The 21,331-nt window shown below is 27.6% G+C and overlaps 4 protein-coding genes across 6 annotated transcripts; 1 reads left to right on the forward strand and 3 right to left on the reverse strand.

Annotated features, from left to right (window-relative positions):
- Positions 1–842: 842 nt before the first annotated feature.
- LOC106792548 (DNA polymerase alpha catalytic subunit) lies at positions 843–7,632 on the reverse strand. 2 transcript variants are annotated; one of them, XM_014759015.1, is made up of 21 exons: positions 7,410–7,632; positions 7,035–7,235; positions 6,660–6,966; positions 6,182–6,497; positions 5,679–6,107; positions 5,221–5,580; positions 4,922–5,138; positions 4,576–4,844; positions 4,384–4,500; positions 4,117–4,300; positions 3,904–4,038; positions 3,638–3,813; positions 3,309–3,549; positions 3,095–3,234; positions 2,811–3,016; positions 2,476–2,737; positions 2,225–2,399; positions 1,742–1,908; positions 1,421–1,669; positions 1,265–1,340; positions 843–1,187 (listed from the first exon to the last, which is right to left on the reverse strand). In XM_014759015.1, exons 1-21 carry the CDS (start codon positions 7,423–7,425, stop codon positions 901–903), a joined length of 4,530 nt encoding a protein of 1,509 aa, XP_014614501.1. In that variant the 5' UTR covers positions 7,426–7,632; the 3' UTR covers positions 843–900. The 2 variants fall into 2 exon arrangements, with proteins under 2 accessions (XP_014614501.1, XP_014614500.1); XM_014759014.1 differs by having other exon boundaries at positions 6,182–6,500.
- An 886-nt stretch (positions 7,633–8,518) lies between these two features.
- Positions 8,519–14,622, forward strand: LOC106792544 (rab3 GTPase-activating protein non-catalytic subunit). The gene is made up of 19 exons (XM_014759007.1): positions 8,519–8,715; positions 8,808–8,918; positions 8,992–9,073; positions 9,160–9,286; positions 9,351–9,552; positions 9,626–9,953; positions 10,025–10,459; positions 10,552–10,931; positions 11,037–11,417; positions 11,514–11,714; positions 11,791–12,169; positions 12,266–12,360; positions 12,433–12,666; positions 12,741–12,914; positions 13,027–13,208; positions 13,280–13,495; positions 13,584–13,874; positions 14,032–14,184; positions 14,269–14,622. The coding sequence occupies exons 1-19, from the start codon at positions 8,631–8,633 to the stop codon at positions 14,419–14,421; spliced, it is 4,209 nt and encodes a 1,402-aa protein (XP_014614493.1). The 5' UTR covers positions 8,519–8,630; the 3' UTR covers positions 14,422–14,622.
- Positions 14,623–14,914: 292 nt separating this feature from the next.
- Positions 14,915–18,614, reverse strand: LOC106792545 (serine/threonine-protein kinase PINK1, mitochondrial). 2 transcript variants are annotated; one of them, XM_014759008.1, is made up of 8 exons: positions 18,519–18,614; positions 18,232–18,410; positions 17,598–17,878; positions 16,983–17,524; positions 16,776–16,898; positions 16,053–16,470; positions 15,873–15,971; positions 14,915–15,802 (listed from the first exon to the last, which is right to left on the reverse strand). In XM_014759008.1, the coding sequence occupies exons 2-8, from the start codon at positions 18,365–18,367 to the stop codon at positions 15,560–15,562; spliced, it is 1,842 nt and encodes a 613-aa protein (XP_014614494.1). In that variant the 5' UTR covers positions 18,368–18,410; positions 18,519–18,614; the 3' UTR covers positions 14,915–15,559. The 2 variants fall into 2 exon arrangements, with proteins under 2 accessions (XP_014614494.1, XP_014614495.1); XM_014759009.1 differs by having other exon boundaries at positions 18,232–18,426; positions 18,519–18,583.
- A 642-nt stretch (positions 18,615–19,256) lies between these two features.
- LOC106792543 (neurogenic locus notch homolog protein 1) lies at positions 19,257–21,278 on the reverse strand. Its single transcript, XM_014759006.1, has 6 exons — positions 21,056–21,278; positions 20,837–20,965; positions 20,473–20,646; positions 20,116–20,369; positions 19,808–20,030; positions 19,257–19,724 (listed from the first exon to the last, which is right to left on the reverse strand). Exons 1-6 carry the CDS (start codon positions 21,147–21,149, stop codon positions 19,360–19,362), a joined length of 1,239 nt encoding a protein of 412 aa, XP_014614492.1. The 5' UTR covers positions 21,150–21,278; the 3' UTR covers positions 19,257–19,359.
- Positions 21,279–21,331: the final 53 nt, after the last annotated feature.

Raw genomic sequence — 21,331 nt, forward strand, 5'->3', positions numbered from 1 at the left:
CTTAAGAACTAGCCGTCGACTACTACTGTGCTTCCATCTATTGGAGGTCTTAACAACTAGCCGTCGAATACTACTGTGTCTCCATCTGTTGTAGGACTTAAGAACTAGCCGTCGAATACTACTGTGTCTCCATCTATCGGTGGACTTAAGAACTAGCCGTCGAATACTACTGTGCCTCCATCTGTTGGTGGACTTAGGAACTAGCTGTAGAATACTACTGTGTCTCCATCTACTGGTAGACTCAGAAACTAACTTTTCAATACTACTGTGTCTCCATCTATAGGTGGACTTAGAAACTAACTGTTCAATACTACTGTGCCTCCATCTGTTGGGGGACGTACGAACTGCTTACAGCTGTTAATTGAGAACTGTGGCTCCATCTAGCGATGGACTTAAGAACTAGCCGTCGACTACTACTGTRTCTCCATCTATCGGTGGACTTTAGAATTAGCCGTCGAATACTACTTTGTCTCCATCTATCGGTGGACATATGCGAACTAAGTTCGTATTAGACGCGCGTATTTGAAACTAGAATATTTTTAAATTTTCACGTAAAAATTTTAAATACATCGTATTACGAATGTATCGAGATTTGCAGCTACTGCAGAGGTAAGATCTACTACAGATCTTGTAGTTACTGTAAATAAATATTTATGGATGTAGATGATATATTATGGATGGAGATGGGTATAAACTGGTATAATTTTTTTTCCTAATAAATAAGTATTTATACCATAGAAAATTGTTTTTAACGCTAATATTTTATTATAAAAGATATATTATCGAAATATACAAAATATAATATATTAATATATAATAAAAAAAATAATAACAGGACATAGTCCTAACAAACAGACGAAGAAGAAGAAAATAATAAAAAATGCATCAATTACATTTGTTTTAAGTGCCCGTGTTCGTTGAAAGTGTTTTGTTACTTAAATTCAATATATCACTCTCATCATCTAATTCATCCATCATTGAACAAGTAAAATTATATGTTTCTTCGAAAAGGCCTTTATCTTGTACAAAATATTTATCGGATAATTTACGATTGTCTGATTCCTTGCTTGAAAATATTGCATTTAAATTTATATTTGAATATGCGCTAGAATATAAGAATTTGTCAACAGTCTCCCTTAAAGTGTCATATGCTGATATTATTTCCCGCGAATAACTGCTTAGTATAGCTAAGAATTAAAAAAACATTAATTAAATACACACATTCGCAGTTAGAGAAATTAAATGAATTGTAAATAATACTTACACTTGTATTGAGGTTGATTTATTTCAAAAATATGATGATAGTAAAAAAGTTGATTATACAGTTGAATATCCGAGTACTAAACCAAATAATTGATTTTTAGTATTTATATCATTCTCTTAAATTCAATATTAAACAAAAATAAATGTTGGTACTTACAACTTTATGCATAAAAGCATTTGGGCATTTAGTACATTTAGGATACTTTCCCTGAAAAGATAATGGCATTTTTCTAGTTCTGTATGAACAAAGAGGATTTTCACACTCTATCCAACATTCATAATAAGTATCTATAAAAGATCTCAAAGCAAGTTGTAAAATGTTTTGTATGACTTTGATATATTTCCATGGAGGCATTGTACATTCTAGATTAGAACACTTGCTTAATGATAGACGATCACCTTCAGGCTGTAAACGTATAGTTTAATAATTATACTAAAACTTAATTTTTTAGTAAGTAAATTATTTTTCTTTACTCACAAATGCAGATATAACACCATTAATTGTGATTTCAGCTCCACATTTTTCATTTATGCAATTAAACTTAAAAGGTAAGCAGTACTTAAACTTTTCATCATTTATTGAAATGAGTGCTTTATGGTTGTCTTCGCTGACTGTTGCTTTCGACTTATAAACGTTTTCTAAACCTATTTATAATAAAATAAAAAATTAATTAAATCTGTATACAGAATGTCTAAAGTTTTTTGTACAAAAATTGTGAGCACATTTTACGTTCAAAAATAAGAGAACAAAATGTTATAAAAAGATAAATCATTTAAAGCATTATTCAAGAGTTATAACATAATTTGCAAAACTGTTTAATGTGATGTTTAAAGATGATGTTTAGCAGTTCTGCCTATGATGCTTACTATCTTAGAATGTATAGGTGGACAACATTTTGAACAGCACATTAAAACAGTTTTACATTTTAATCTAGAAAATATTTCTTCATATTATATGTACCTAAATTCCTGGCTAATAATACATCATCTATTCCTTCTATTGGTTCACAAATTCTTAATACAATTGGAAGTATTTGATTCATCAAATAATAATTAATATCAATTTTTAAATTATCCTTTTTTTTAAATTCATCAATATGATAAGCTCTTTCCGTAGCCGACTTATCTGTTCCATCCTAAAATAAAATAATATAACATTAAACCTAGACTTATAACTACTTACTAAGTAAACAAATAAATGTGAATAAATACCTCGCATATAATATAAGATATAGTGTCACCAACTTTCCACATCCTTCCACCATCCTTGTTTAATCTCAATGCAACCAAAACATGAGGCTGTTTTCTATCAGGATATTCATGGGGATTTTTGGAAAGTTGTTTAGTAACAATTAATGAAGATAAAGGCACTTTATTTTCTCTAACTTTTTGTGAAACGTTTTGTAAAATAGTGAAAATTTCTTCTATTCGTGTGTCGTTGGTTTGTTCGGAAAATAGTTGATTCAAAATTTTCCTACAAATTTATATCCACATTAATTATGTAAATTACTGAACAACAAATGAAAATATCCATATAATATACATACTTTCCAGTTTCACAGGCTAACTGACACCAATCTCTTCTAACAATATCCAAACCTTTATGTTCTTGGTTTAGTTTAATCTGTCCATTTGGTAATTTAACCATAGTAACAGCAGCATATTTTTTCTTTTGTAGAAGTAATAAATAACGAAATACACCATCAATATCTAATTCTACTTTTTTATATAACTTGTTAACCTCTTGTTTTATCTGTTAGATAAATATATACAATTAAATAAAAACTATAAAATACACATTACAAAAATATCAAACTAGTCGATATTATACCTTTTTTCCAATAGAAAAAACTTCATCATAATCAAGAATATTAGTTTTTATCATTATAGAATCAGTATCGCCATAAATAACATCATAATTTAATTTTTCCACCATACGTTTTGTATCTTGCAATATTTCTCTACCCTTTGCTACAAACAAATAATTATCTTGTATGCATTTAATAGTGATAATAATATCTTGCTTTTATTTTTATGAAACTTACATGTTATTAGAGCAGCTAATCCCTTAGCATAAAATCTACAATGGGCTGCACCTAAACATCCATACATTGAATTCGCAGTGAGTTTCAAAGCCATTTGTCGTATATTATATTGCATTTTTAACTCGGAAGAAATATTAGGCTTGTTCATTAATTTTTTTATTTCAACTCTACTTTCCACGAGTTTACGTATTTCTGTAGGAACGATACCTGGTTCTAAACTCGAATCTGGTATTTCTAAATCCTACACATACACACATAATTTATATTACATAAATAATTATATATACATATGCATATTAAAATATATAAATTTAAAAACCTATATTTACCTCATAATTAGCATATGCTGCACCTGGTACCGTGGTAAAACATAAATTGTACTCTTGTATTATACTGGGGTATAAAGAGTTAAAATCCATTAATAAAATCAACGTATCATAAAACCCTTTTTGTGCAGTTAAGACTAAACCACCCGCATAAGCTGCTTTTTTCCTTCTAGGATTATCTACGTATAAAGAAATATATTAAAGCATGTGCATACATACATGTTGCATGCTCCATTTATTTATTAGCTTTATATTATCACATAACTTACCACCCTCGGTATTTTTATTTATTTTTCCTTGCAATTTATCTGGTGTTATGTAATTTTTTAAATAAAAAGCATGTAATAAAAGGTATTCATTTCTTTCAGAACGGCCAGCTGATAGTGTTCTTGATAAAGTATTACCTGTACAAATCATAAAATATAAATAAATAAATAAATATACCTTATAATTGATATTAAAAAATCAACGTTTATATATACCAGCTATAGACGTAATTTGCAATGCAAGTGGTAATATATCAAGTTCAAATGTTATAGACAAAATATACGATGCTTCCATTAATGTACGTTTTATGAGATTTTCCATTTTTTCTATCGATTCATAAAACAAAGGACATTCTCCAGGTTTTAATTCTTTGTATTCATTTTCATTTTGTTTTAATACCTAAAACCATATAATGTACGGTTGTTCACTTAATTAAATAGTATTAATCTAATAAATAATCTAACAATATATAAATCACTTACTGCTATACAAAGAGATTCCAAATCATAACTCCTAACTTTTAAATTTAATTCTTTGGCTGAACTTTGTATGTCACAAACAGAACGGCCAGCAAATGCTTGACCTATATTGATTTTTCCCTTAAAAAGAAAATTGATTTCATAAGCTTATGTTTTATAATTGCCTTTTTTAATGCAAATAGTAATCACACTCACTTTAATAATAGGATGTGTACTACGTCTTAATTTTCCAATTCTACTCCAGTTTAATACTCGAAGATTAAAAATTCTATGTAACAAAACATCAAATTGAAATCCACAATCATAACCAATACATAAATCTGGATTTACATTTTCTATTATTTTAAGTACTTCTTCGAGTAGATCATGTTCATTATCACATTTTATTATTGTAGTATATTTTATTTTTGATAGTGTTTCTTGTGCTTGTCTTGGCCATAAAAGATCTCGTGGTTTAGTTATAACTATTTAAACAAATTAAAAAAAAAATACATTCATTCTTTAAATATACTTAAATAACATATTAAGTACGGAAACTTACCACAAAAACTTTGTTCAAATAAATTTGGTGGTTTTGGCCGTTCCTTGTCAATATTATATTTACGACGAAGAAGAATTCCAACCATTACTACTTCATTTTGTTGCGATTTGGAATGTGAGGATACACGAACGTTTAATGTTGCTATTGTCATTGGAGGTATTGATAAGTTTTGAGATTCTGAACTAACTGAAATATTTTCCATTTTCATGCACGTAACCTATTAATTATATATAAATACTTATAATATTAAATGAATTAAAAATGTCTTTGACGAATTAATAACTTGTACTGAAACATACATTCAATTTACACCAACTAGATTTTACTCCTGTAGGAATTACACATTTGACATCCAACCAGCAAGGACCTTTGATATTTCTTTCTATAAGTAGAAGCTCTAAACTTTTAACTGTTGTTCCAAAAACTTTTTCTATAGCAGGCCCCGAATACGCTGAATCAATAAGTGGATAATATGTAGAATATCTAACTTCTAAGTAGTCTGAAAATTTCGGTACATCTTCTTGCTCAAAAGCATAATACTTTGAAACTTGACTAGATTTGAATTCTTTAATTCCTACTTTGTTAGCAAATTCATTGAACTCCTGATACACATCATGCATGCTAGTTCGTTTTTGTTCAGAATCGGAAGAATTTTTTATCTAAAATTTAGAAAATTATTCTTTAATAATTGTGATCTATTATTAAAAATATCTTGATTTTACTATTTCTAAAGATATGTAAGAAAACGTTTACTTACATATTCTCGAGGTAAAAGATAAATCCTTCTTGGAATATTTTTTACTGTAAGACAGCAAGAACAGTACGTTTTGGTAGATGGAATATAAACTTTTCCAAATAAGAATACGGTGCCTGGCTGCTTAAAAAAATCTTCATATGCATCCCACCAATAAAAACGAAATATTTCTTCTCCAGCAGAATTTTTAATAAATGGTATAGACACATCTGAATTCTCTGCAGAAACTTCAACATTTGTTGTTTGTATTCCAAAATCATCGTTCCATATTTCATTAAAAATTTCCTGATTTTCCTCCAATATATCAGAATCTTTGCAGAGTGTTGGAGATTTAATCTTAGAATGATTCTCAGCTCTCGAAGTCGTTGGCACTGATTCTTTCAAATGTTCATTTTCGTTTAAACTTGAATTCTCAAAATCTATTTCAGACAACTATATCAGAAATAATGAGATAAGTATTTTTATGCATTTGTTTATACAAAATATTTAATAAAATAAAAACTCACATCTCCGATATATGCACTGATGTCTATACTTCCATCTTCAATTATTTGAGTACCCGATACTTCATTCATATTACTATATTTTTCTATGCTTACAGTCTGAGACTCATCGCTGACATCGTTAGTAATTTCTTGACTTGTACTTTGAACACATGCACCATTATTTGATGTTTTGATACCTGGTAATTCTTTTGTAGAACCGTTTTTATTTAATGTATCAAACATTGGTTCATCATCACTAATAGTAATAATGTCAATCATTGAAAGCACATCGTTGTCACCTGTTGTTACTTTTTTCTTTTTCTCCATGTCTTGATTGCTACTAATATCAAATATAATAAATTTCATATATTTACAATATAGAATCTCATCAAATATATACATTGCATATTATGATAAATTTTACTAAATTTTTATAAATTATTTTTATTTTTATTTTTATTTTTACTATATTCTATATTAAATTAAATAAATTACTCACTTATTATTTAAAAAATATGTTTTACATAATTTATTTTTACTATTTTTTATAACAGGTACTTTTTTGGTATCTTCTTTTTTAAGTTCGCTCATTAAATCTCCTAAAATATCATCATCAAAAGTATTTTTACTTTTCGAATTAGAGGGCATTTGCATAATCATATCTTGAATACTCCTTTTGCTTTTAGTAACAATTTTTCTCTTCTTTCTAGGTCCTGAAGTACTATACTTCATCGCATTCTGAATACTACTGTCATCTAAATCATCGTCGAAGACTTCTCTACCATCTTCTATATAACCAATTCCACCTGTGAGTTGAAATATAACAACATAATTTTCTCTACGTACTAGAATCATATACTATAAGATTAATTACCATCATCAACAATCCAATCATCATTTTGCCGTTTACGAACAGTCTTAGAATATTCCTGTTCATCGACTTCCTCATAAACATTTTCCAATTCATCAATCTCATATTTGTTCTTACTACCTTTCAATTGTTTCAACTTTTGTAATGCTAAGGCACATGCACTTTTTTCAGGTTTTTGCCTTCTAGCTCTACCAGAAGGGAATTCTAATTACAAAAAATAAAATAATTAAAACAAATATTTAAATCATTGCCATTGTTTTTAATTAATTTTAGTCTCAATAGAAATAATTTTATTTATATTTATTTTTTGTTAAGATAAATCTATACTATAAATAAAAGATATATACATGCTATACATAGAGATAATATATGATTTACCTTGTGCCTCGCTCATTATTACTTTGTCAATATTTAATTTCAATAAACAATTATTGTATACAAAAACAATATCACATTCTTTGGATATAAAATAAAACTGAAGAAAATCGTAAGAAAAAAACGATAAATAGACGTCCAAAAAAACTTATAACATATAATATAATGGCGGGAAACGCTTCTATACTGTTTTCAATTGTTTCTTTTTTCTTATGTTCCATGAACTAATCATTTGTAATAGATAAGACGTCTAATAAAAAATTAAGAAGAAGAATGAAGCACAAGTGCCCTCTGTAAATGCTCACATGAAATACTGTGTTATCGATAATTTGTTCAAATTATGAAATTAATAATAATTCAATTTAAATATATACCATATTAATTACCGTAGTTTAAAAATATGTGTTTATAAACAATTATTAATTAAATATTACAAAATAGACTTTATTACGCATATGTTAAACGATCAAATTACTTTTTAAGTTAATATTATGAAGTCTGTCGTATTCTTTTTTGGAAAAACGTCATAACATAGATTTTATTATATTCACTTATTTTGTACTTCGTTCCATTTTTTTACAGTACAATTAACATGAATGCATATGTATTAATGGTAAGTATTATCAACAATAGATATTTAAAGTAATGTATCATCGCAATTGTATAAAGTACCGCAAAAAAGTTGGCAAAAAACCTGAACAGCAGAAAAAATGAATAAGTACTCATAATTGTACATTAATTGAATATTTAAAATCTATAATTGCATACTTTATTAGTTAATTATTTAATTTATTATTAATAATTGAAAATACAAAAACATTCTTTCTCATTTCTAAGCAGCAATAAAGTTTTCTATTGTTTTTTGTTTTCAATCAATTGTTGACTTTTTGTTTGTCCATTTGTGCAATTATAGATTTGTAATATGCAATTAGTGTGCAATTAAGAGTACTTATTCATTTTTTTCTATTGTTGAGATTCCATGCCAACTTTTCGGTGGTATACCAAGTGTAAAATTGTAAACTGGCAATAAAGGATAGCGATTTTAGCGCACCTATGTATCATAAGAAAATAATTGAAATCTTTTCTATATACATTACCTTACCATACCCCAACGTATATCTATAATATTGTGTTTTTGTACATTCCATATAGTCTTTATCCTTATACAAAAGTATCTAACTTCTAACATATCGTGACAGTAGGTATAAATACTATTTTATACCAATGTCCTGTCAAATAAAAACAATTGGCAATTTGAAAGACTTGAACAAAGTAAAGGAAATACTTTCTGGAGATGCTGTTGCTAGATGTGAGTTATTTTATTATTCCTTTTTTTTATCAGAATAAAAACAATAGAGAATACTTCTATTTGAAATTCAATAAATATTTTATATCCTTTAGCTGAACCTATTGCAAGTCATGAATTACCTTTACAAGATTGTTTCATCTCACTTTCATCTGCCGGTGATGTTCTTGCACTTGCACAAAATACTAAAATGATCATACTGATTTGTAAGTATAATAATGATGGAATATAAAATAATCAATAAAATATGTATTCAATCGATGAATTATATTCTTTTAGCAAAATGGGATTCGCAGGAACCAAGTGAATCAAAAAATAAATTTCATATCGTATGGAATGGAATAATTACAGAAAATCAAAAGTAAGTATTTAATATGAAAAAGAAGAGATCATATATTTTATTTATTTATAAAGATAATTAAACCATTTATTAAATCATTTTTATAGCGAATGGATTACTTCGATAATATGTTTACCTCTGATTTCACTGGGTAAAATTAGTGCAGGTACTAGTCCTGATTGGACATGCATAGCTGTAGGATTCAATAATGGCATTTTAAGATTTTATACGGAAGTAAGTTAATAATGTCCCCCCTTATTAAAATGATTTAATTAAAATGTATTTTTTATTACCCAAGACAGGTGCATTATTATTAGAACAGCAACTTCATAACGAACCGATTCTTGGAATAAAATGCCAGTCATCTTCCTTTCATAGACACTCAATGAATAAACAACCATTAGAAGAATTGTATATAATTTATAGAAGTATTATATGTATACTGCAAGGATTTCCATTATTCACAACTTTACGTGCATGCAGAAATCATTTAGCTAGAGGTATATATATATTATTGCATTGTGTATATTATATTTTTTTACATTTCCTCTATTAATATTATTTCAATTGCAGTACAAGCTAAATGTAACGATGTATCTCCAGCTACTACCTTGTCGTACAAGAAATGGGAATTTAGAAATCAAGATATCACAAATGATGCTGAAATTATTGGTACAACATCTGTAAACAGTTTTAATCATTTAATGACTGCTTCCTTATGTGGTGGTTACAATGCATTATATAGATCTAGTGCTCCACAACACAATCTGGTTATGGCTACTGGTAAAAGACCGTTTATTGGTTTTCATTATGCATTAGAAGGAGGTAATGCTCCAGTTTTATCCGATGTTGCTGCTGCAATGGCCAGTAAATTAGTGAATGCTATTGGAACAGCTGTTCCGTAAGTACTTGTTAATTATATAATATTGTATATATAAATTATAAAAAAAGTAATATATATTCTGTGAATAGTTGGTTTAGAAGCAATTCAAAAACTTCTGCATCACTTGACATTTCTAAAAATAATGGTCAAGAATCTACTGAAACATTGAGCTGCAGGTATAGCATAAGTGACCTGATGAGAGAGGGTGACTCGATTGTTTGTAGTCCAAATAAGATGTTATCAGCTGTAACAGATGCAATGGGTAGAGTAACACTAGTAGATAATAAAAGAGGTGTTGCAGTAAGAATGTGGAAAGGATATCGTGATGCACAATGTGGATGGATTGAAGTTGAAGAAATCAAACACTCTGGAATACATAAGAGTTCTAATAGAAATGTACGCACATCAAACATTCGCAATACATTGTTTTTAGTTATTTATGCTCCAAAGAAGGGTGTAATAGATATATGGGGAATTCAACAGGGTCCTAAAATTACAACCTTTACTGCCAGTAAAAATGGACGGTATGTCTTAACTAAGTTCACTTTTTACATTGATTATTGTTTTTCAAATTATTCATACCAATATATAATCATATTTATAATAATGATTCTAGACTGCTGTATATTAATTATGGCCTGCTAGGTATAAATGAAACTGCAAACTTAACTAAAAATGATCCACAACATGCTTGTGTATTTATGGATCCTCTTGGAGGATTAAAAGAAATAATTGTTCCGTTTCACTTTGCTCTGAGTAGTAAAAATGCTAAAAAAGCATGTGACATATATCTTCTTCGTAAATTGAAAAATTTTCTAAGAGAGGAAGATTTTGATAAGGAAAAATTAATTACAGAAGTTCGTAATGTATGCTTAGCTATGAAAACAAATGAAGTTAGATTGCAAACATTGGAATTATTAATGAATACTAAGGATATCTTACCTGATGCATTACTAGCTGCTGCTAATTGTATTGATAAAATGTTCGATGAATCTGGTATGGTAAAAGCATTTAATGAAGAACGTATTATTACTAAAATTATATATATCTAAAATATAGAAAACAATTTAATTTATAATTATAAAAATTTATCTTTTATAGATTCAAATATCATGGATTCAGCAGCAAAAGTTGTACATAAATTAATTGTACAATTACAAAAAATAATAGCATTTTATATATTCATTAATAGTTCTAATTTAGAAAATACAGTGAAATCAGTTGATTCTTCTGATAATGAAAAATCAAATACTGAAATACTAGCTTTAACATTATTAATTTCTGAACACGAAGTTGATAGAATATTAACGTTATATAAAACAATAAATGATATAGGAAATGACAATATTAGATCGGAAAGTAAAGTAAAATTTAATGATAATGAAAGACAGTTTTTTAATTTTTTAACATGTTTTGATTTTGGTGTATCAGATTTGCTAGTTTTACAAAAAGATATTAAATTAGAAAAAAAATACCAAATTGGTAAGTATTGAATTGAGATATTAATTTATTTTCTATTGCTATTCAAACAAATTATTTTGTTTCATGTTTCATCGTAAATAACTGTGTATGTTTCAGCTGTACTGATTTTTGAAAAATGTATGATTTTCCATGAAACTATTGAGACATGGAAAACTGTAGCTGCAAATAGTAATATTCAACCAAATGTTTTTATGCAGCTTGCATTAATTTATTGGATGTACAAAGAGGATGATAGAAACTTAGAATTAACATTGACACGATTCACACAATTATTGCATGCTATATGTTCTTTAAATAGTAAGTATTAAAAGATATTCAATGAAAAAAAATAATAAATAAATTTATTTATAAATGTTTTTTTTTATTTCTATAGATATAGAAGAAATATGTGTAGATTATAATGAGAGTTCTTTATGGTGGAAAGATGTACGTACTGTTTTAACTGAATCTTTAAATCCTTTACATGCATATACAGCAGCATTAGCATGTAGAGCAGTTGCTGTAACATTAGAAAAATATAAAGACAAAACATATAATACTACAGAAGAAACTTGTGATAGCAACAAGAATGATGCTGATAATAATGATCCACAAGCAAAAGTGGACAAAAATAGTGAAAAATCTAATCTTATAGCACATGAAGAAATATATAGTTCTATAAATGAATGGGAAAATATAAGTAAGGATACATGTCAATTCACTTTACTAATAGGAAACCTTGAAGATGTTATGGTTTTAAATACAGTTGTAAGGTAAAAATGACACAAAAATTATATATATATTTAAAGTATAAATATAAGATAAAAGTATTATATGAAAGTATTTATTACTATGATTAAATATTTTAGACAACGACCTTTGAGAGATCCTCCAAATGACTTTTTCAAATTACCTTTTGAATTACAAAATATTTCTTTGGGAATGATTTTATCTAATGGAAAAGGTTATAATTTTATAACTTTTTTGATATAATGTATATTATTATAGAGTAATATAATTTCATGTATGATTTTAGGTTCTGTTTCTGAAATTGTTGCAAAATGGTTAAGTTCAACAGGCGTACATCCTGCACAATTGGTAGATTTGACTGACATCGAATTTGAACAATCGAATTTGGAGGAGAATCTAGTACCTGAAAAAAAAATACCTGCTGTTAATTTACAAGAGGATGCAATAGTATCATCTTCTTCACCTGTAGAAAATCAAACAGAGTCAAATACAAATACAACAGCACAAGCGTGGGTGCTAGGCAAGATATAATTTGCAAACAGTAAGATTTAATGTTATAATTTAATCTTCAAGTGACATTTTTATTGTTTCTAGAAAAATTGTCTTTGTTGAAACATCACTTTCCATATAGTTTAACAAGCAGCGTGCTTCTTGCAAATTTATGTTGGGAATTTGCTATGGCTTGGAATAAAAATGTCTCGAAATTAGAAAATCTTGATGCAGCTTTAACTGTTTTGCGTCACATACCTATGAAACATATGCAACATGGTAAAAATTAATTCTTACATTAGTACAAAAATTGTATTTTAAACCTTACGCGCGTATATATAAAACAATATACATTTTATAAATGTTAAAATAATAAATATTATAACAACAGGTGTTTGTTGTCTTTTATGGACATTATATATAAAAAAAAGAATGGAAGCATCTGGAAAAATCATGAATAAGCTAGGTAAACTGCCGAAAGAAAGATTATCTATACAAGAAACTGGACTTTCTGACAAGCAATTAGTTACATTTCTAGAATATTGTGTTAAATTTTTTGATATATTCAGCGATGTAAGATAATGATTTATCTACAATTATTTACAAATATAATTTTTTTTCATTAAATGATGTATATTTTGTAGGCTGAATTGTTGCAAACAAGTACCGTGTTACTTAAATCAGAAGAACTATGGGAAGGTCAATCCGGACCACAACCATTTGCATTTTCAGCTCTATTACAAACACCTGCATGGTATGAATTAATTATCCTACATTTGCAGATAGCTAATGTTTTATACATGATGGCATATTTCAACCTGAAGATATCAAAGCCTCTAAATAACTTATTTGAAGGAGTGGTGAGAATAATATATGTATAAAAATGTTATTCTTAACATAATTAATAATTATAAAAAAATGAATAATCGTGTTTTTATTATTTTCCAGACTCATCCATACTTTTTTCAAGATATATCAGATAAAATAATGTTTACTTGGAATCATGATGATAGAAAAGATAGCTTACGTTTAGAATTTTTACGTCATGTAATTACAGCTTCCATGGATTTCATTCATCAAGAAACTGTAGATGGAAAAACATTAAGTTCTACGCAAGCTGTACTCTGGATGAGCAGGTGTCAAACTCTCGGTTCTATGTGGAAATTAAATAGTGATGAATTAAGAATTCATCAAGCTTGTCAACTTTATATCAATGGATTTGATCGATTAGCAGAAGAGGTTGTTAATAAGAATAACACAATTTTTTTTTCCCCTCTAACTCTATAATAACATTTTATTATAATACATTAGACTACCATCTTTAATATTTAAATCAGTAGGTAATTAATAATACATTTTTGAAAAGAATTTTATATGTATGTTAATATATAATTAGGTTGTTGGAGCTGTGAATGACACTGATAAATTAGCGTCCGACTTATTGCCTATAGCTGGAAGAAGAATGATGGCATATCTTTCAAAATCACCAGATTTATTAGAAGAAGTTTCACGAATAAGTACAACACTTCATAAATATCTTGAAAGTTTAGTAAGTTCATATTAAAACATGTATATATTAAATAGTTAGAAAGTATTGTTAATATAATTTATATGCATTATTTTTTTTTTACAGAATATGTCAGAATTAATTCTAACAAACTGTTCCAACAATGATACCATAGAATTAATCCATAAAGTATCGAGATATTTACCTGACACTCACTGTGAATTTCATGTAATACAACGGATGTTAGATGCTACTTTTATATTTCAAGATAAAACGTAGTGTTGGATAAAATATCTACAGTGTGAATAACTAGGTCATACTCATGGGTTGTTTGTATTACAAATTTTATGTTACTTTATGTTATAAATAATATAAAGCAAACCTAATGAAGCTTATATATATTATATTTTATTTTGTATATTATATTATAGAAATAAAGTATTATAACCAATAACTTTCAAAATGATAATGTTTCGTAAAAGATTATATTATGATATGTATTATATGTATAATTTGCTGATTATAATTTTCTAATTTAATACAAAAATTTAGCATATAAAAGTATCTAAAATCTAATTATTGGAAAAATTTATATTGGCAAATTTTAAATAGAAGATTCCTAAATTGAAATGAACACATCATTTATATAGAATAAAATAAAATCAAATATATTTATTCGTTGTACTTGAAATGCGTGCTTCAATTAAACACGATAAAAATAAAATCCAAATATCTTTACTTTTAATATTTACAAGCTTTATTTTTCTTTTTTCTTTTTACATTATTGTACAAGATTGATGCCAATATATACATATTTCAAAAATTCAATTATTCATATAACAAAAAATATCACTTTTAATTTAATCCTTTTTTAATTCATTTTGATTTTAAATAAGTAACAAATTTATATAAACATGTCCAATTAAATATTACAAAAATATTTCTTTAAGATACTTAAATATGTTAAACATAATATGCATAATGTATATATTATTAAAAAATAAAATAAGTAATGTTAATTTAATGTGCAATGTTCGACAATAACTTATAATCATTTTACTTAAAAGCTTTGGATAGATTACATGCGTGTAATAGCATTCCATAACTTATAAATTAAAGAAAAAAATAACTTTCTTATTTATATATGTAATATTGCAATATTTATCTTTTGTATCCTTTGAAGTATCAAAAATATACTTTAAAAGAAACAAAAATCAGCAAGTGAAGATAGATCAAAAAATTTATCACAATTGATTATTCCATTGTGAATTAGATTATTATCGACATTTTTAACAAATGTCATATCGTATAAATAAAACAGTGCTTTTTTTTTAATATTTGCGATTTATAAGTACTAGAAGTAATTAAGCAATATCATTACTTTATATTACTTTTTTATCAAAAAAGAAAAATAAAGCTATTGCACATTTTTTTGTATCCATCGTAAAGCACTTCTAACATTTGAAAGAGTAACTCTACCAAGAAAACTTGCAATTAATTGATATTCTGGCATTGTGCGTCTTCCACATGAACGTGTTAATAACAATTGACGATAGGAACTTTGTTCATTTTTATCATTTAAAGTTTTCCTTAATAATGGTGAGCCATTGTGGCCTTCGCATAGAACTTTAGTTGTCAAACACAATAGCCATTCCATGATCTATAGAAAATATCATATCAATAAAATATCAAATTCATATATAGATAAAAAAAAATATAAAAATACATACTTCATTACTAGAAGGTACTTTGCTTTCATTTCTGAACCATGAACTAGGTGCCCATAAATACAATTGCATTATAGTTGCAGCCATTTCTACGGTGTGTCTCTATAATCACAAAGTATAAAATATTATGCTATTATATTTTTCTTTAAATATAACTTGTTTCAATTTTAATATCTCACAAACCTTAGACAAATTTTTTGATAGCATATTATTTATTAAAGCAACAATAATATTTGGAACATCATTTGAGAATGAAGGAAGATATTGTTCTTCATAACTATAATTTTTAAGTACAGCATTTTTATCAGAACTTTCAAGGAATGGATTCTTTTCACCAAAAATTTCATAAGCTATAGTGCCTGCAGTCCAGAGGTCTGCTTTAGTATAATTTATACTTGTAAAAGGCCCAGGTTTTGCTGATATAACTTCTGGTGCCATTAATGCAATATTGCCACCTTTATCAACGTTTTCCGTATTATAAGGCATGTATAAACCATAATTTTTGTCGGCTAAACAACAGCCAAAATCGGTGAGTACCAAAGAAGGGCAATTATCTGTTTCCTCTGATAAATCAAGTAGTATATTATCACTCTTCAGATCTCTGTTATCATAGAAAATAAAATAGATAAATAATTAAATAACTATTACAAATTATATAGTATATTGTGATATTAGTATTAACATTAATATATAAATAATAATAACATAAATAATAATAACAAATAATGATAAATGAAATCATGATTCTATCTTATATTTTGTATATCTTATGTAATGTAAGGAAACATCAAATTATTATTGCAAAGATCCTATTTCACAAACTTGCAAAAGGAATTTAATTTCAAGTACAATTGAATATCTGATGACGAAGTATGCAATCATTTGTAACAGGATATAGCAGTGTACCTGTGTGCAATTCCTTGAGCATTTATGTGAGCAATTCCTTCCAATAGCTGAGCCAGTAATAATATTGATTCGCGTAAGCTCACATTGTAAGTGGATAAATATTTTTTCAAAGTAGTGTTATACCTAAAAAGAATAATTATCCATAATGATGTTCACAAAAATTGCGGTATATTAAGATTTAATTTAATTTCTGAAATAAATACAAACCTTTTCATCAACAAAAAAAGACTCATGTTTCTGCCAGATCCATGAGGATTAATACGTGCTGGTAGAGCATCAGGATACATTATACTCCATCCGGGTAATGCTGGAACTCTATCAGCAAATACATAATACATTACTACAATATTAGGATGGGGAGGTAACAAAGACATATTTTCAGCCATCCTATGTTCCCATTCTGCTAATTCTTCGTTGTTGTAACGATTCCAGGCAGGAATAGTTTCACGATACATAGCTCTAAGTATTGTTGTCGCATTGGATTCTGCATCATAATTGAACATCATTTTTAATGCCAAAGGAAATGAATATTCATCTTCATTTTTTCCATGATTATCTAGTTTTGATATTGTAGATACAATATGTGTAGTTTCTTTAAATTTTGCCGAATAAACGACTGCGGAGCAACCTTTATCAATAATAGGACCAATTTTCAAATCATTTAAGCTGATACCATTTTCATTGATTTTCACAATATCATAATTTTTATCATTTTGTGGCATGTTCCATTGTAATTTAGATATTGCTTCCTAAAAAAAAATAGAAAATATCTATAATAACATAGAAATATAAATTTGATTTGATCTATAAAATGTATCATACACGAATTTCCCAGCAAACTCCTTCCAATTCATCATCTTTAGTCAATATTCCACTTCCTGATGCTAAAGATGTACCAACGAGTGCAAAAAATGGAGCAGAATCACCGAACACAAGACGTCTAGCTGCACGTTTACGTAAATCAGCAGCGAGTCTGCTTGTGACTCTTTTTAAGATATTATCAACGAATAAACGTCTTGCATGAGATCCCAAAAATCCAAAATGATGACTTGTTACGGAAACATTAGTGATGTTCCCTTGGGACTGAGGACCCAGGGATTTGCCTAAATTAATTAAAAAACAACAAGATTAATGTATTACTCATTATTAACAAGGTGTTCATAAATATCTGGTCATTCATTCAAAATAAATTACATTCTAAAAAAGAATAATACGTATAGAATTGAATATTGTTTACATACTATTTTCTATTTCTAATATAACATATATTTTGGAAATTATCATTTAACATGTGTGCAATATATAGCATACTTGTAATACAGTATTAATAGAACTATATGATCACGAATATATAACAGTTCAAAATTTAAATATTTTCTTCTCATCCAAATTCTAATGACCTTGATAGAATACTTATTTAGAAAGAAAGAAAAAAATACAGGCTTTAGTGACTTACCTACTTGCACAACGTGTATCTTGTTGAGATAATCCTTTGAACATTCGTTGGAATAGAAATTTTCTTTGTTTCTAAGGGCACGTAGTAATACCCGACCATTTTGTACGAGACGGTGAGTTGCCGCCCGAATTGACATCTCTCCGGTCTCTTGGGCTGAAAGAGCCCAACGGGCTAATCCACTAGAATACAGGTTCACTTTGATAAATCAAATGTAGCAATAATCAATATTGTTTTTCAAGAAAATTTCTATCGTATTACTATGAAATATGTCAAAATATCACGCTTACATTTCACGGTTCGTTCGTTACGTCTTAATTACGTCGTTGAAATCGAAAGAAGTTCAATATATATAGGTATATATCCTTCTATACAATACCAAGTGTTTGTATTTGATTCATTCAAGATCGTAATTACAAAACAAAGAGCCACAGGGCAAAGACTACGTGTGTCATTTATTTGAAAAAATATTTATTTATTAACTTTCAATCATAAAATGTCAACATGTTGTAAATCAAAAAGTTTTATTATTTGTATACTAGAAAATACAAAAAATTAATTAACAGAATAATAAGTTTAATTAATAGCGTCAATCTTTATTTATTATGTCACCGTTGACATATCAGTATTTTTGGAGACAATAGTGCCATCTGTACAAAACTATGTACACCTATATGCATTCGTAAACAAAATAATAGTTCTTTATTTTATAGTAATATTTATTCACTTATTACTATGAATCTCAGGTATTATATTATTATTGTATATTATATTTGTAATAATTGTTAAATTGTACAAGATGAATATAATTAGTATTAAAAAATACTTCATTCAATACTTTATGTTTTTGAAATGTTTATGCATTACGGTACGGGAAATTATGGTACAGTATTTGAATTTAATTTGTAATAGATTTAGATTTTTTGTTATGATATTAACGAAATTAACGTAGCAGTACATTTGTTGTTATTATACAACGTTTCGATATATATATAAAAATCCATTTAAAAAAAAACAAAAATTATTGATAAAAATATACTTTTAGTTTTATATTTCATTATTCTGCATTTTTTTAAATATTTTTTTTCTTATGCGTATTAGTATTTACATAAAAATCTTTCGTTCAATTTATTAAGAATGATACCGATAAGATCTTGCATAATATGCAGATTTACTATCAATTGGATTGCAATTAAAAAGTGCATCGCCTCGTGTTCCATTGGGGCAGGTACAAACAGCAATATGACGCCTTGGTGAACAAAGTGCATTTGGTCCACACTCGTGACCGGTACATGGATTTTGACAAGTAAAATCTATACAAGCTCGATTATCAGGACATTCGTTATCGTTAAGGCATTCCCCTCGCTGACATGCTTGTAGAGCATTACCGATGTAACCAGTAGGACATGTACAAACTGGTCTTTCTTTACCTGTATTATCATGACCAGGAGTACAAATTGCGTCTACACCGCAAGGATTTGGTTCACAAAGATCCCCTAAAAATATAACGGATTATTACTTAAATACTAATATTATAAAAAATATTTTAACAATAATACTTTTGAAACTAATTACATACTTGGTTCAAAATTTCTGCAATAAACAAAAGGATTCCCTGTCATGTGTCTTGGACAACTACATACAGGAGTAATATCACGTAAATTACAATCAGCATTTACTCCGCATACTCCATCACAAGGATTTACACATTTTTGATAGAGACAAGCAGGTTTGTTAATTGGACAATCAGAATGAGCAGTACATTCTGGATGGCAAGAAACATATGGATTTCCTGACCAATTCTATAAAACCATTAAATATATAAATAATTATTAATATATATTAATTATTGTTATATTATTATATTTAAATAATTAGCAAACTTACATGCGGACATGTGCATTTGGCTTGATGATCGACAACATCGCAGTTAGCATTTTCACCACATTTACATGGACTTTCACATTTAAATAAGGATGAACACGTTAGGTGATTAGGACATTCGTAATCATTTTCGCATTCATGACGACAACCAGTTAAAGGTGATCCCTTATAACCAGGAAGGCAAGAACAAACGGGTACTTCATGTTTTACCTCACATTTTGTATTTTCTCCACATGGATTAGGCTTACATGCTGCTTCTATATATTAAAGTAGGAAACGAAAATTATTAATAATTAATAGTAAAAATAATGATAAGTATATAAGATTATATATTACTCTTAATTATATTCATATACATACGAGGATCAGCAACATGGCAATTATTAGAAGGATTGCCTGTATATCCAGGTGGACAATAACATTGAGGAATGTGATTTCTGGTCTCACATAATGCATTTGCACCGCATAGACCAGGACATGGATCAACGCATTTATTATTTATACAAGTTTTAACTCCAATGCAATCTTCATTAACTAAAATGTAATTTATATTTTCAATATTTCATCTATAGAAGTAAATAAATGCATTTTTTTAAAATGCATATTTCTCAATTCTGTTGATTTTTTGTATAGAAACGAAATTAACAATAAGCATAATTTAATTAACATTAAGCATGTTATTTCGTGTTATTATATTAATGTAATTTTATAATCATATACTCACTTAAACATTCGACGCGTATACATTGCGAAAGAGGATCGCCCATATGAAGATTGAGACAAGAACAAACGGGACGCCCACGACTCATCGTACATCTCGCGTTGACTCCACAAGTGTAGGTATCACAACCAGCTTCGAAATACAAAAGAATTATTTTATAGAACATGTTTTAAATATTATGTTAGAAAAAGAAGAATAAAAAAAAGAGAGAGAGTATTATACCAGATGTAATTATCTTTGATTGCAAGTACTGTCCACCGTTGACCATTATGGTGAATGCTACCAGTAATATTATAGAAGTTCGAAAGTGTTTCATTTTTTAAATTTATTTTTATACAAATTTAATATAATTTATAAAATTTATACAATAATTTAGATTTTTCCAGAATTGAATGATACAATGTAATAAAAATATTAAATAAAATTCCGATGATTGATATATAGATCCTACGGAAGATCCGTGCACGATGAGCAAATGTAGAGAATTGAGGAAATGAC

This window comes from Polistes canadensis, unplaced genomic scaffold (genome assembly GCF_001313835.1).
Source record: "Polistes canadensis isolate GaletaPanama2010 unplaced genomic scaffold, ASM131383v1 scaffold_467, whole genome shotgun sequence".
Classification (NCBI taxonomy): domain Eukaryota; kingdom Metazoa; phylum Arthropoda; class Insecta; order Hymenoptera; family Vespidae; genus Polistes; species Polistes canadensis.